At 45.2% G+C, this 16,390-nt stretch overlaps 1 protein-coding gene across 1 annotated transcript in view; it reads right to left on the reverse strand.

The window, feature by feature from the left end:
• ANTXR1 (ANTXR cell adhesion molecule 1) overlaps nt 1-15,233 on the reverse strand; it is a 141,799-nt gene extending 126,566 nt beyond the window's left edge. Inside the window, exons 1-2 of the mRNA XM_081960986.1 lie at nt 14,846-15,233; nt 3,642-3,713 (exon numbers count right to left, since the gene is read on the reverse strand). Of these exons, the coding sequence (XP_081817112.1) occupies nt 3,642-3,713; nt 14,846-14,997 (224 nt within the window). The 5' untranslated portion in view covers nt 14,998-15,233. The remainder of the gene's footprint in view (nt 1-3,641; nt 3,714-14,845) is intronic.
• Nucleotides 15,234-16,390: the final 1,157 nt, after the last annotated feature.

The raw sequence follows: 16,390 nt of genomic DNA on the forward strand, positions 1-16,390 counted from the left end.
GGTGGGTCAAATGAGGACCCAGATTGTTGAGGGCAAGAGGCTGACTCTGTAAACCGCCTAGAGAGGGCTGTAAAAGCATGGTGAAATGGTATATAAGTCTAAGGGCTATTGCTATTGTCCTCCCTTCCTCCCTCCCTCAGTGAAACATGGCAATATTCCTCTTCCCAGAGGAATGTGAGAAGTGCCTCTACTGGCTATTCACAAGAGGCAGTCAGAAAAGCCAAGATGGGACTGGGGAAATGAAAACTCCTCTCTTTTTCTGGGCATTCCATGCGTGGCTGCCTCGGCAGACTGTATATAATTTTTGGCGCTGCTGGTAGGAAGATATCTATTCCTTACATCATTCCGAAGGCACGCCTCTTCTACAAATATAAATTAATCTCAGGATCATTTTTTGGATGCTCTGCTCTGAGCAGAGCCAGGGATATATTTACAGTACTTAATAAGGGTTTTTATTCCATTTCAACAACAACAAAAGAAGACAAATCAAGGAGATTTGCAAAAGTCGTTTGCAATCTTGAAAAAATCTTGGGACACCAAATCACAACTTTCCTCTCATAGATCCTTTCGTGACAACTCAGTTAAAGTATATTTCATTGCTTACTAGGTTTAGAATCAGACCTTGAGACTCAAAATGTGGCAATATTCCTCCTCTAGGAAAACTAGACCTCCTTGAAAACAATAAATCGGGTTCTGATAAATTCCCGGAGTTTGTGCTCATGAAAACACACAGGGAAACAAACTATTTGGAATTCCTTGAAACTTGTGTTCCTTTTCTTCAGTTAAGATGAAATCCAGTTCCAGGCAATAACAACAACAAAAAAGCAAAACAAACACTGTGTTTTCCTCAATTATTTTGAAATTGCTCAATAAATTTCCTTCAGCTACAATATCGCTGAGAATCAAACGAGCAACCAGGTTTTAAGAGGGAAAACTTGAGTCAAGACAAGGGGGAAAAATGAGAATAGAATAGAATTCAGAATTAGAATTCAGAATAGAATAGAATTTAGAATGGAATAGAATTTAGAATAGAGTAAAGTAGAATAGAGTAGAATTAGAATTCAGGTTTTAAGAGGGCAAGACAAGGAAAAAATGAGAATAAAATAGAATTCACAATAGAATAGAATACAATTTAGAATAGAACAAATAGAAATAGAATTCAGAATAGAATAGAATTTAGAGTAGAGTAGAGTAGAATTAGAATTCAGAATAGAATAGAATAGAAAAGGATTAGAATTCAGAATAGAATAGAATGTAGAGTAGAATAGAATTAGAATAGAATTAGAATTAGAATAGAGTTGGAATTCAGAATAGAGTAGAATTCAAATTCAGAATAGAATTTAGTAGAGTAGAATTAGCATTCAGTAGAGTAGAATTAGAATTCAGAATAGAATAGAATTCTAATTCTAATTCAGAATAGATTAGAGTAGAATTAGAATTAGAATTCAAAATTCAGAATAGAACAGAACAGAATATTCTTTATTGGACAAGTGTGAGTAGACACCCAAGGAATTTGTCTCTGGTGCAGAAGTTCTCAGCATACATGCAAAGCAAGGGTGGGTTCCTGCCAGTTCTAACCTCTTCTATAGAAGAGGTTCCACAAATCTACCGTGCCGTTTAGAACCGGTTGCAGCTCCCTCCCCCCGCCCATCCGCACCACAGTTGCCCCGCCCATTGCTCACTGATTGGCTGGATCACCAATCACCCCACCCACCTCTAAGAGTCCTATCTAAATCTTGAAGTCTTAACGCTGTCAAGTTTGAACATCCCTGGGTTTTTTTTCCTAAAGGGTTAGGGGTGCAAGGGTCTTGTAACTTGACAGCTTTAAGATTTGCACACTTCAATGCCAAGGTTCTTGAGCCAACATGACTGGAGGAGGAATTCTGGGAGTTGAAGTCCACAAGTCTTAAAGCTGTCAACTTTGAACACCCCTAGGGTTTTTTTTCTAAAGGGTTAGGGGTGCAAGGGTCTTGTAACTTGACAGCTTTAAGACTTGCGTGCTTCAAATGCAAGGAGTTTCTGAGCCAACATTTTGGTTGCTAAGCAAGAACGTTGTTAAGTGAGTTTCACCACATTTTACAAGTTGGCCACACCCACCCAGTCACATGACTGCCAAACCACTCCCACCCAGTCACATGGCCAGCAAGCCACTCCCACAAAGCAGGCCACATCTACAGAAGATGTTCTAAAAAATTTTGAAACCCACCACTGATGCAAAGCAACATAGTAATAGTAATCATAATATGATACCAATAAGAGGAAAGTAGTAGAGAAGATGAGAAGGATATGAGTAGTAATACTACATCCATATAACATGGGTAAACATACTTAGACATAAAACAGTACTGTGGGAATTAAGTGTTCAGCAGAATGATGGCCGGAGGGAAAAACTGTCTCTGAGTCTAGTTGCTTTGGCATTCAATACCCTATAGCGCCATCCTGAGGGGAGGATTTGAAACAGTTTATGTCCAGGATGAGAGGGGGTCTGCAGATATTTGCTCAGCCCTTTTTCCGACCTGTGCAATCTACAGGTCTTCGATGGAAGGCAGGCTGGCTGCAATTGTTTTTTCTGCAGTCCTAACTATCCGTTGAAGTCTGTCCCTCCCCCGCTGTACCAAGCCAGACAGTTATAGATGCACAAATGACAGACTCAATAATTCATCTGTAAAACTGTCTCAGCAGCTCCTGGGGCAGTCTGAACTCTCTGCGTTGACGCAAGAAGAACATTCTTTATTGTGCCTTTTTTATGATGGTTCTAATGCAGGGGTGTCCAAACTTGGGAACTTTAAGACTTGTGTACTTCAACTCCCAGAATTCCCCAGGCAGCATAACTTACTCTCTTGTAATCCCTTCCTCTGCAATCTCTCCACTTAGATCGGAGGTCTTCAAACTTGGCCACTTTAAGCCTTGTGGACTTCAACTCCCAGAATTCTCCAGCCAGCAATGCGGGGGAATTCTGGGAGTTGAAGTCCACAGGTCTTAAGTTCCCAAGTTTGGACACCCCTGTTCTAACGTTAGGTGTCTATTTTAAATCCTAAGAGATTACAGGACCCCAAAACCTGAAGGATTCTAGTGCTGATAATGAAAAGAACATGTACTTGACTCTCTTGTAGCCTACATCATGATTAGACATCAAGGCTACGGTCAACACACTTGAGCATCATGACTGCTATGACTTTAGAGTAAACATCCAGATGGGCCAAGGCAGATGGCTCAGCCCACTGCAACCCATATCTTATGCCCGTGATGGCGAATCTATGGCATGCGTGCCAGAAGTGGCATGCAGAGCCCTCTCTGTGGGCATGTGTGCCATCGCCAGCTGCTCTTCTACTTTCTTACTTGCCAGCCAGCTGGTCTTTGTGTGTGTGCTGGAGTCCCAGGAACCCGAACACCAGCTGGCTGGTGCGCATTCAGTCTTTACACCTCATCCTCAGGTTTCCGGTGCTCTAGCGCGTGTGAAGACCACCTGGCCGGTGCGTATGCATGTGCCGGAAACCTGGAGACCAGCTGGCTGTCATGCGCATGCAGACCAGTCAGCTCATCTTCAGGTTTCCAGGGCTCCGGCGCACACACGCATTCCAGTTAGGCCACTTGGTGCCGAAAAGCTTCGTCATCCCTGTCAGCCGGCCATAATTTCTTACCTTATAAATTTGTGAGCCAGATGTTCCACAAAGTAATAGATTTCACTCCAGTGGTGTAGGACACTTCCTGATCTGGAAAAAAAGAGAGAGCATGCCAGAGAATATTGACTTCAGTCATTTTACACTGTTTTTAAAAGTGTTTGGCAATTGTTGCGTGAGCGACACCCAATTTTGTCATATTTTTTTTGCCATGGTTGTTAAAGTGAATCACAGTTTTTAATTGAATTCCGCTTTCCCCATAGACTTTGCTTGTTGGAAGCCAGCTGGGAAGGTTACAAAAGCTAATCACATCACCCTGAGTGAAGTCCAGGGTGAATTCTGATAACAGAAAAAGACTCGAAGTAATTGTATGAAATTACTTTCCATACTGGCATCCCTAGTAGGTCTCCTTGGTGAGCTTGCCTCCAGAAGTTGTGAATGCCTCAACACTGGAAGTCTTTAAGAAGATGTTGGATAGCCATTTGTCTGAAACAGTATAGGGTTTCCTGCCTTGACAGGGGGTTGGACTAGAAGACCTCCAAGGCCCCTTCCAACTCTGCTATTGTATCTGGCTGCTTTTTATTGAATCCTAAGGCTGGAAGGGATCTAAAAAGTCTTCTAGTCCAGCCCCCTGCCCTTTATTTCATTCCAGACAAATGATTGTCTGGTCTTTTCAACGAAAAAGAGATTCCAGAGCTCTGTTTTTGCTGCATTCACACCGTCCATCTTTAGTTGTTTTGAATGGCCATCTGAAGAGGTTGTTTCAAACTGCATTTAATGCCACAGAAGCGCCAACCCTGCCAATTATAGAACATCCCAACAAGTCTTTTCTTGTTCAAAAGCATTTCTTTATACTTGATTATTCAGCATAAAACTCAAGATAACTCACTATGACGTGTAAAAAATAAATGGTGTGTTTAGAAAGGACAGATTGTTTCGCTTTCCAATAACCCAAATAGGTCACCATTCTCAATTCTCTTCTTTTAACCTAATAAAATGAGTTAATGTAGCCAGATCTCTGTTTTCTGACTCACCCACTGAATATCCTTGGCCTATAAACCTCTGCTTATCCAAATTGTGTTTGAAAGATCTCTGCAGGGAAATTAATCTCTGACGTTCATCACATGTAAAAAAAAAATAGCTGTAGGATTAAACCACAGCTTGCTCTCCTGCTTTGTAGAGCTAACTCAAAGCCCAAAGGGGCTTGGGGATAAACCCCGCTCTTAGATTTGCAAGTGGGGGGGGGGGGGAAAGGCAGCTCATTCTGATGCATCCACACCCAGGAAAGGGGTTTGTTGAGGAAAGCAATAATTCCAGCAGAATCGACTCTTTTTAATTTCCTGTCCACAAGCGTCCAGAGACAGGCCAATGAAGAGAACTGCGGCCAATGAAGAATTGTGTAATCGGCAAAACTGACACAAAGACATTGTGATATGTGCAACATCATCAGGTCTAAGCAAGGAGAGAAGCAACCTGGAATTAAGGAGAAACTTCCTAACAGTGAGGACAATTAACCAGTGGAACAGCTTGCCACCAGAAGTTGCGGGTGCTCCATCAATGGAGGTTTTCAAGAAGAGATTGGATAACCATTTGTCTGAAATAGTATATAGGGTTTCCTGCCTAAGCAGGGGGTTGGACTAGAAGACCTCCAAGATCCCTTCCAACTCTGTTATTCTGTTCTATTCCACCAGTGGAACAGCTTGCCACCAGAAGTTGTAGGTGCTCCATCACTGGAGGCTTTTAAGAAGAGATTGGACAGCCATTTGACTGGGATGGTATATAATCTCCTGCTTCTCAAAAGTCCCTTCCATCTATTCTGTTCTGTTCTATTCTATTTTATTCTTCTACTATATTCAGATACAGATTGTAGAACAAGACGGATTGCAGATTATTTTGAGTCATATAAATGAGCAAGAATGATAAGCCACATTTACAAATGGCTGAGAACAGAGCAATTTAAGCTTCTCTCCATTTCTAATTTTATATTCATTTCTTTTACTAATCAACAAGTTTAGTTCTTACCAAAGTTTGCCCCAAGGGCTTTGTGCATTAAGGTGTCGAGTTCTTCAAATAAAATCTTTTTTTTTTTTTGCAATTCATTTTTTTTTACAATAAATGACATTAGGTTGATGAATATCTGCATTTTAAGTAATAAACACTTCTTTATTCCCTCTTTGGAAACAGCTGTCCTCAAACCCCAGAAAGGCAGCTTACACAGATCCTAGCTTTGGAGCGAGAGGTCTCCAGGGGAAGCTCAAAAGAAGCCAAGATGGTCGACAATGCAACAGAAGTTGCCATTCGGACTTTTTTTGACCAACCCCAGTGGCTGCCCTTCCTTTGAGATCTCGCTGCACTACTAGACGACCTGAAAAAGCATCCCCATTCTGCTTCCTTTGCAGAGATGCAGCTGAGAAGCACAGGGCGACGAAAGCCTGATTGATTTGCCATGGCTTTTAGCAAGAGGCAGGAAGCAGGAGGAAAGGACACAGCCTGCATCAGCCCCACCGACCGGAGGGGCTATGAATGAATTGGGGGGGTGGGGAGTGCTGAGCCTGGTCTCTCCAGACAAAAGATTTGCATTCTGGGTGGTTTTTTGAGTTCCACGCCACTTCTTCAATTCGCCACATAACTACTTCTTGAAGAGGTCCCCCCCCCCACTCTGCTTGGAACAAGGACCCAAACATCTAAAATTACAGCTCGTTTTTCCATAAGATCTTCCCACACAAAGCCTCGCTCAGAAAAATGCTCCCCCAACCACCCCAGGTTGCATGCCAGCAAAGAAAAAAGAAAAGAGGGGGGAGGGAAATCCTTTGGAGGAAGACGTTTTCCCTTCTGGACGTGGTGCCCAGATTGAGTGAAGGACTCAAAACACCCCAAAGATTTTCGCCCGGGGAAAAAAATTGGAGGAAAGGAAGAAAAAAAGAAGAAGATTGCCCACAGTTAAAGGGATTAAACGTGTTCAAAATGATCTGGGAGTTGGAGAGTTTGCATAAGCTAATGTTGCATTTTGAAGGGCCCGGTTTATCTTTTCCTGGCTTTTCCCCCCCCATTCAAGGTTTTTTATTTTTTAATACAATTTATACATATTATAGGAAGAAAGAGTTGTCCAAGTCTTTTCTTTTACATCCTCTAAATTACATAGTCCTTTTTACATCATAGCTTTGTTTTCACCTTCAGCCAAATTATTCTCTTCCATTATTTTCCATCTTTATAGTTATTTATTTCTTAATACATAAACAATATCAATTGCCCCTTCAAAGTCACACCAATTTTCCTTATTTTCTCCATTGGTATATTTTGCTATAAACAGCGTACATCCTCCAATTCAATTTAAGCACAGAGAGCATTTTTTTCAAAAAACAATTTCTACCATCTTTTCCTGGCTTTGGATTCCTCCGTTGGCCTGTCTGTCAGCTGCCTTAATTGCTCTTGAGATGAAGCCAATGGTTTTTATTGACAGGGCTATTTTGACTGCTTTTGCAAAGTACTATATTTTTACTTTTTTTCTTCTTGAGTCTGCAAAGTGGTCTGTAAATACTATGAATAAATTAAAGTGAAGCACATTTTCTGCACGGGGAAGACGGCAAGAAAAAAACCTGAATCCCATCCCTGAGGCCCACGACATCCAGAGTTACTTTGATTGACATTTGCACGGAAATCACTCTTAGGAAATTGACAGGTTTTTTTTGGAGCAGTAGCTAATGTGCTTCCACTGTTCCGCAGAATTGGGATAGTAAATAAGACAGATAATCCTCGACATACGACCCCAATTGAGCCCAAATTTTTGTTGCTAAGTGAGACAGTGGTTAAATGAACTTGGCCTATTTTACAACCTTTCTTGCCATAGTTGTTAAGTAAATCACTGCAGTTGTTAAGACCGTTGTAAAGCGAATCAGGCTTCCCCCTTGACTTTGCTTGCCGGAAAGTCATCAAAGGGGATCACATCATCCTGGGATGTTGCAACCGCCATAAATATGAGTCAGGTGCTGAGTGTCTGTATTTTGACCATGCGATCAAAACATCCACTGCATGGCTGGCTATAGGTCCCTGGGAATGAGTGGAATGGGCAGGAGAAGAGACGGCTTGAGAGGACACAAGGAGGATTATTGGACGACAAGAAGGTTCTTGGCTGGAGAAAAGGCTGAGGGGAGCATATCTACCTCATTTTGAGAGCTTTGTTGTGATAGCCCTCTTCAAAGACTTGTAAAAATGACACCCAAATTTGCCATCCAAGAACGGAGGTCATGGAACAAGAGTCCTCAGCTAGATCACAGTAGATTCTGGTTGAACTTCATCATCACGAGTGCAATTGAACAATGGAACCGTTGGCCGAGAGAGGGGAGGGATTCCTCTTCATTAGATGGGCCCAAGCGAAGGCTGGACATCCGTCTCCTGTGGAGACTTGAATTTGGATTCCTGCCTGGGGAAGAGATGGACCTTGATGGTTAAACTGGTTGCTTTCAATTCTAGGATGCTTGGATTACCTTCTTCCCAGGATCATTTGTGGTTTTTAGTTGCAATGTCGTGTCCGACCCATCGCAACCCCACGGACAAAGTTCCTCCAAGTATTCTTGTCCTCCATCCAGCCACCTCATTCTCTGCCATCCCCTTCTTCTTTTGCCCTCCATCGTTCCCAGCATGAGGCTCTTCTCCAGGGAGTCCTTCCTTCTCCTTAGGTGGCCAAAGTATTTGAGTTTCCCCTTCAGGATCTGGCCTTCTAAAGAGCAGCCAGGGTTGACCTCCTCTAGGACTGACCGGTTGGATGGACTTGCAGTCCAAGGGACTCAATGCAGGAGTCTTCTTCTCCAGCCATCAGAGTTCAAAGGCCTCCATTCTTTGGCGCTCAGCCTTTCTTATGGTCCAACTTTCACAGCCATCCATGGCAACTGGGAAAATCACAGCCTTAACTATACGCACTTTTGTTAGCAGGGTGATGTCTCTGTCTAGGTTTGCCATCGCTTTCCTCCCCAGGATCAGAGAAATCGTCCCAAGAGACTTCTCTTTTTCTAATGTATGTTGAACACATGGCTAAGCCAAGATCATCTAGGTCTCTTTCCTCACCCCCCCCCCCAAGGGACCCCCCATCAGTGTCGGACTGCTTCCTTTTCTCAGTATATTTTGGAGAGCTCCGTATGGACCTCCAGGCCCAGCTGAGAAAGAGATCTCAAATTAAAAATAAAAAAGTAGTAAACGAGACAAGGGGGGGGGGGAATGAAGTAACAGGGTAATAAGATAATCACAGGAAAAGTTAAAAGAAGTATTCATGTCAAAAATTCCCAGAATAGAAACTGTTTTATTCCTTTTGAATAAACTACCCAACTGAACAAGGCGGACTTCAAAAGCCATTGACAAAACACTTCGAAACACATTTGAACTAGACATTTCTTATAAAAAGAAATAGAGCACTTCCAAATGATCCAGAAGTTTGAGAGATGTCAACAAATTATATCTTATTTAAGGATCCCTGCTGAAGACTTCCTAAAAGGCAGCCACCCATCCAAATATGGTCCTCTTGAAACAAGAATGGCTTCTCTACCAGCCAATTCTTCAATAATTCTATATATCAAGGTAAAGGTTTCCCTTGTCCAGTCATGCCTAGAAAGAGTGCAGAGAAGAGCAACCAGGATGATGAGGGGACTGGAGGCTAAAATATACGATGAACCGTTGCAGGAACTGGGCATGGCTAGTCTACGGAAGAGAAGGGCCAGGGGAGACAGGAGAGCAGCCTTCCAATATTTGAGGGGCTGTCACAGAGAGGAGTTAGGGGGTCAAGCTATTCTCCAAAGCCCCTGATGACCAGACAAGGAAGAATGGATGGAAACTGACCAAGGAGAAATTCAACCTAGAAATAAGGGGAAATTTCCCCACAGTGAGAACAATCAACCAAGGGAACAGAAGTTGCCTTCAGACCTTGTGGGAGCTTCATCACTTGAGACTTTCAAGAAGAGACTGGACTGCCATCTGTCAGAAATGGTGTAGGGTCTCCTGCTTGGGTGGGGGGGTTGGACTAGATGACCTACAAGGTCCCTTCCAACTCTCTTAATCTGTATTCAGTTCCCCTGATCCTATGAAGAATCCACACCTGATGAAGAATGGGCTGGATACATAGACATACTTCATGAGGCATTAAGACCAGGAGTCCAAAGAGGAATAACACCTGTATCAATGGTAGGGGACAGTGCTCAACTCCGCTTTCTAGCCAAGGAAGCTAGCATCGTCCCAAGAGACTTCTGTGGTCGGGTGGCTAGCATGACTATACCCCAAGGCACATAGAACGCTGTGACCTTCCCTTTGAAGTGATACCTATTTATCTACTCGCATTCGCATCCTTTCGAAATGCTGGGTGGGTGGGAGCTGAAGCGAGGAACCGAAGCTCATCCCATCGCGTGGCGCTCAGGTCTCCAACCTGGGCTGTCAGCTTTCCAGATGACAAGCTGAGCGTCTTTAACCCCTGAGCCATCGCGCCCCTCACACACTCTCTATAGAGAGAATGATAAATAAGACAGCAAAGGGGGAAAAGCCCATTGATTCAAAATCCGGATTAAAAGCTGTTTCTCTCTGCCCACCAAGAACACCTGCCAACTTCACCCTCCGTATCAGGGTGCAATGCCAAAATACAGCCGGTGTGTATTTTTAGAGGCTGTGCTGGATCTCTAACCCTGCGTGGACAAAGAAGAAGAAAGGGGTAGTGTGGTGGGACAGCAGAAGGACAGAAGCCCTCTCTGGACCGGTTTAGAGGTTAGGCCAATGGGGGCTAGCCTTTTTGTAGTCGCATGCTGAAAGCGTGCAGGTGTGTGCCCACAACCATAATGCAATGCACGCATGACACCCTCCGCACGCCCCTTTGCATGCACATACGCCCCCCCATGCTCCCCCCACATAACACGAGAAGAGTTTCCATGACACTGTCGTGACCAGCATTTTCATTTCACGCCAGTCATTGGCTACAATGTAAGATACCTTTTGCTTCCCCAGGCTCCAAGGTCACCAGGACTCAGGTGTTCCTTGGCCTAAGCAGGGGTTGGACTAGACGACCTCCAAGAGTCCCTCCCAGCTTCTATTCCATTCCATTCTACTTCTATTTTATTCTATTTCTATTCAGAATTCTATTCTATTCTTTCATTCCAATATTCTATTCTCCCTTATTCTATTCTGTTCTATTCTTTTGAACCTTCTGTCCCAAAATATTATCCAGCATAAAATCTCAGAAAGGCTCAGAAATACTCCAGGGAAAATCAGCCTTCCCAAATGACACGACTGACAACTATTAGGGGCCAACCCAGATGAGCTGAGACAGCCAGGCTGGGTCTCCCTGCCAGAGTCTTGTTAAGGGACGGGCTTAATTGCAATAATCCAAGCCAACACGTCTTAGACATCTTTAAGCAGAAGAAAAATGCAAATACTTGTTAACACTCATCACACGAAAAACAACCGCTGGGTAGCCTTTAACTGGGGAACATTATGAAATTTTAGTTGTTTTTCAATTCTCCCGAGACAGAGAAGCATTAGATATTCTCGCTGGAAAAAAATTATGCATCTCCTTCTGCATTAAGTTCTCCCTGTTTATCTCTGCTTCTCTTGCCTCCCTCATCAGCCTCCAACACCTTCACCAATCGCTCAGATCTCCGGCTTCCTTATTGCGTTCTGTTTAGTTTTGGGGTTTCGTGCATTCTGTGATCTCAGCTATTGTGGTTTGTGGGTCATGTTTTGCAGCTCAAGGCAGGGCGTTATGAAGTTGGCTGCACCAAGAGCCTGTGGAGTTACATGCCTACGTATGAGAAGAGAAGGGTCTTGAACGCAAAATGGGTGAGCAGCCACTTTGCTCTGGAACCAGCGCTGCAAGGAGGAATATTTTTCAGGACATTTTATGGGAAAGAAATGGGGAAGGAAGGTTTTGAAGCTCAGGGTTCAAGGCTCCATTCGAAAAGAGGAGAAAGTAGGGAAGTGTGATGGGCCCACGCTTTTCTCTGTCAAGCCAGTCAGAGAATCATCAAAGTCCTTCTGGGTCTCAGTGTTCTGACCTTGGCTTCCTGAGAAAGCATAAACCACAATCTTAGTCCCAAAAACCCTCTTTTATATGTACATCTGTGAATTATGGTCATTCATAGTCCACAAGGCTTCACAAACAGTCTGTGAAGATTCCAACAGATGTCTGCTCGAGTTGTCACAGTCTCTCAGGGGGAATGTTGATAAACACCCTCCTTATCTCCCTGGGAATGCTGCCAGAGACCTAACTGCCAAATGCAGAGCAAGGCCAAACTTAGCACAGAGTCCAACAGAACTTTTCAAAGCATGAACTGACCAGATGAACTAATTGCTTCCTGCAAAGGCTCACCTCCCATTCGCTCCTCCTTTATGTCTTATGGGACGGGCCAATCATTGCCAAGCCTTACTCCTGAGTCGTCCCTTTTGTCTTCACTGTTCTTGCCTTCTGGCAGCTCTGCGCATGCGCGCACTGGGAACAGGCTCCCCCTGTTACTCTGTCTCACTGATGTCCAACTCTGGAGGCTCCGGAGGCAGCACATAACTCCCAGATGGCCCTGGCCCCCTCTCTGCCTCTGATGCAGAGCCCTCGTCCGAGCCTTCCCCAGCCTCCAGGACTGGCCCATGTTCCACCCCAACCTCCTCACTGTCCAAATCTACTACCAGCTCCACTGGACGCTAGCAGACCACAACAAAAACCATCCAGGAACACACAAGACACCAAGCTAAGTGTACCATCAGCTGGCATGTGGCTCAGTGTGTCACTCAAGACCAGCTGCTCCTCAATATGTGATTGTTTGAGAGCGCCAACAGAGAACATGCAAACCTGACATCCATCCATCCATCCATCCATCCATCCATCCATCCATCCATCCATCCATCCATTTCAGCTTCTTCTGATCTTCTAGGACTCAGAGGTCTTCAAACCTGGCAACTTTAAGACTTGTGGACTTCAACTCCCAGAATTCTATGCTGGGCCGCCTAAGGCCCTCCCGTGCTCCGTTTTCACTGGCAGATGGCTGCAGGAAGCTGTTGCAGAGTTTGGGAGCCTGTTTTCACTGGCAGAGCACTCGTGCCACTACAGGCGTCCCCAACACGAGTGATGTCAAGCTGGCCACGGCCACCTGGCCACGCCCCTCCTGAGGTCAAACACAACCCTGATACGCCCCCCCCCAATGACATCGAGATTGACACCCCTGCATTACAGCACCCTAGGGACAGAAACCGCAGCCTTCTGAAGTTGCTGACAGTAGACATGGACTCAGTGAAACCATGGTTGACTTCCTTATTGCAAACCTAACTGACTCCCTTGAACAGTGGGATGCACCCCAAAGGATCCCCTCTGCCCCCCCCGTCTGTCCTGAGCCCTCCTAGGAGCCTTGGGCAGCTGAAAGGAGCCCATCCACACCATGTCCTGGACCAAATCGGGATGCAGAAGGTCAGTTGGGAAGGGGAGGCCCAACTCTTCACTTTGCTTCACTTCCAGTTCATGCAAGCTTTTCTTGCTGTCCTATCCTCTGAAAATGCCGGGGTGAGCGGAAACCTGCTAGTGGAGGCTCACAAACACAACTGACCATCCATCCTACCCACCCAAAGCAGGAGGGTCTTCACATTATTACTATTAGTCTCCTCATCATTCCCATCCCCCATCTCCTCCCACTTATGACTGCAGGACGGTAACTTTGTTGCTTTTATCCTTAAGATTTAAATTGATATTGATTGTTTCCTGATTGCTTATTTGTACCCTTTGATTATCATTAAGTTCTGTACCTTAGGATTCTTTACAAACGTATCTTGTCTTTTTATGTACACTGAGAGCATCTGCACCAGAGACAAATTCCTTGCGTGTCCAATCACACTTGGCCAATAAAGGATTCTATTCTATTCTATTCTATTCTATTCTATTCTATTCTATAGAATGTATCTTGCCTTTTATGTACACTGAGAGCATCTGCACCAGAGACAAATTCCTTGTGGATTCTCTGATCCAACAGTTGCGGGATAGGAGGCCCAGCCTAATTTTAAATCCCATAGAAATGGGATTTAAAAAGCCACTTTCACAGACTCTCTTCGTGGGCTCCTGTGTGCAACAGGCAGGACCCTTTGCAAACTGGTAGCTCTCCATGATAGTTTTTGACATGAAGTGGGGGGAAAAAACATTCAGCCCTTTGGAAGAAGGATAATTAAATCCACCCACCAAATCATCTTTTCACAGCCTTGGGGCTATGCTGTTTGTGGCTCTTGGGAAACTCAGGCCTCTGCAAAATCTTTTGTTTGGTTTTGTTGTTACATGTCAGGCCCTGTGAATTTTGCCAAGGCTCTCTGGCTGCTGCTTCACTCTTCAGCACATCTGGCCAATATTTCAGATTGCAGCCCCCAACTTCTTATGCAAACACAAGACATCATGTCAGTTGCAGGGCAAATAACATGAGCAAGCATTTTATTTCTTCCCTGGATGCAATTCCTGGAGCTGCAGAAAGCAGCAAAAATAGGGAGGAGAAGGAAAAAAAAAAGGAATGCCCATTTGATTAATGGAGAACAAAGGAACAGCAACTCAGACTTAAGGGGGCAAATAGGCTAAAAAGAAATTTTAAAAGACACATCCCAACAACAAATTCTCTGCAATGGAGCAACTTCGAATTGACTCTGGAGTTCAGGAGACCTTAAGAAGTTGTATGGGTGGGGGGGGATTCTTATATCCCATCAAGGGGAGACAGCTGAGGGATTTCTCTAAGGCTTGGGAAAGTGGCGTTTGTAAGTCTAACCAAACAGGCCAAAGCTGACAGCCGCTCTTTGGCTAAACTTTTCCCAAACAAAGCAATGTTGCAAAAAAGAAAGAAAGAAAGAAAATAAATAAAAGAAAGAAAGAAAGAAAGAAAGAAAGAAAGAAAGAAAGAAAGAAGAAAGAAAGAGAAAGGAAGAAGAAAGAAAGAAAGAAAGAAAGAAAGAAAGAAAGAAAGAAAGAAAGAGGGAGGGAGGGAAGTAGCAAGAAAGAAAAAAGGAAAGAAGGAAGGAAGGAAGAGGAAGCAAAGAAAGAAAGAAAGAAAGAAAGAAAGAAAGAAAGAAAGAAAGAAAGAAAGAAAGAAAGAAAGAAAGAAAGAAAGAAAGAAAGAAAGAAGCGAACCAGCCAACTCTGGAACGCGGCGCTTTTGTCCAAACCGAAGGGAAAAACCGCGGCAGAGTTTTTCTGGGGGTGGGGGAGAAGCCCAGTGCCCCTCGCCCAGCCCAGTCCCTCCACTCACTTGTCCAGGACGAAGTAGAGGTCGAAGCCCCCGTAGCAGGCGGCGCCCCCGTCCTCCCGCTGCGCCGCTCGGCCCTCGCAGGGGAGCACCAGGGCGGCCAGGAAGAGCCAGCGCCAGCCCCGCACCAGCAGCGGCTGCCCGGCCAGAGCCATGGCCGGATCCGAGGAAGGTCCCGGGACGCTCCCCTTGCCCAGCCCGCGCCCTCAGCGGATGCCCATGCGGCGCCTGGCCAGCCTCCCGGGCGAGGGACGGCTCTTCTCTTCCTCTGTTGGAAGCGCCGGCTCTCCTTCGGCCCTTTCGCTCCTCGCGCTGCTCAGCCCGCCAGGCTCTCTGCAAAGCGCTTGGCAGCTCCCGAGCTCTCGTCTTTCCTTCCTTTCTCCCGTCGGCTCTGCTTTGCCCCAGATTTGAGGAACGTGGAAGCCTCACCCCCCCCCCCGCCCCCTTCCCGGCCAAGGAGAGAGCGCTGCTTCGCCCGCCAGCCGAGATCCCAGGATGCCTCCTTGCGGCCGAGCGCAGGCTGCGCTCTCGGGATGCGCTGATCTCCCTCGCCCACCGGAGCTCACAACCGTCTTTGGCAGATTTATGTTATTTTATTTTACTTTATATTTTTGTTTGGTGCATAAGATAATGGATATAAGTACAGACAAGATTATGAAGACATAAAATGGATACGAATCAATGGGGACAGTAGGACAGGAACGGTAGGCTTTTTGGTGTGCTTATGCGTGCCCAGGGGTGAAATCCAGCAGGTTCTGACAGGTTCTGGAGAGCCGATAATGGAAATTTTGAGTAGTTCGGAGAACCAGCAAATGCCACATCTGGCTGGCCCCAGAGTGGGGAGGGAATGGAGATTTTGCAGTATCCTTCCCCTGCCACGCCCACCAAGCCACGCCCACAGAACCGCTAGTAAAAAAAAATGAATTTCACGACTGTGCATGCCCCTTACAGCAGTGGTAATATTCAAATTGTTTTATTACTGGTTCTGTGGGCATGGCTTTATGGGCATGGAAATGGCAAAGTCCCCATTCCCTCCCCACTCCCTGGTTCTCAAAACTACTCAAAATTTCCGCTAACGGTTCTCCAGAACCTGTCAGAACCTGTTGAATTTCACCCCTGCCTTACAGACCTCTTAGGAATGGGGTGAGGTCAACAGTAGACAGTCTAAGGTTAAAGTTTTGGGGGGTTGGGGAAGAAGCCACAGAGTCAGGTAGAGCATTCCAGGCACTGACCACTCGGTTGCTGAAGTTGTATTTTCTGCAATCGAGTTTGCGTTTGTATCGATTGTGTGCTCATGTGTTGTTGTGGTTGAAGCTGAAGTAGTTGTTGACAGGTAGGATGCTGCATCAGACTATTTTGTGTACTATGCTTAGGTCAGACCGAAGGCAGCTGAGTTCTAAATTGTCTAAACTCAAAATTTCAGGCCTGGTGGCAGAAGGGATTCTCTTGTGAGCAGAGGAGTGGAGGCTCTTCCCGTGAAATGTCTCTGGACACGCTCGATTGTATTAATGTCAGATATGCAGTGTGGGTTCCAGACAGATGAGCTGT

This window comes from Natrix helvetica, assembly GCF_964273705.1.
Source record: "Natrix helvetica genome assembly, chromosome: 8".
NCBI classification, from domain to species: Eukaryota; Metazoa; Chordata; class Lepidosauria; order Squamata; family Natricidae; genus Natrix; species Natrix helvetica.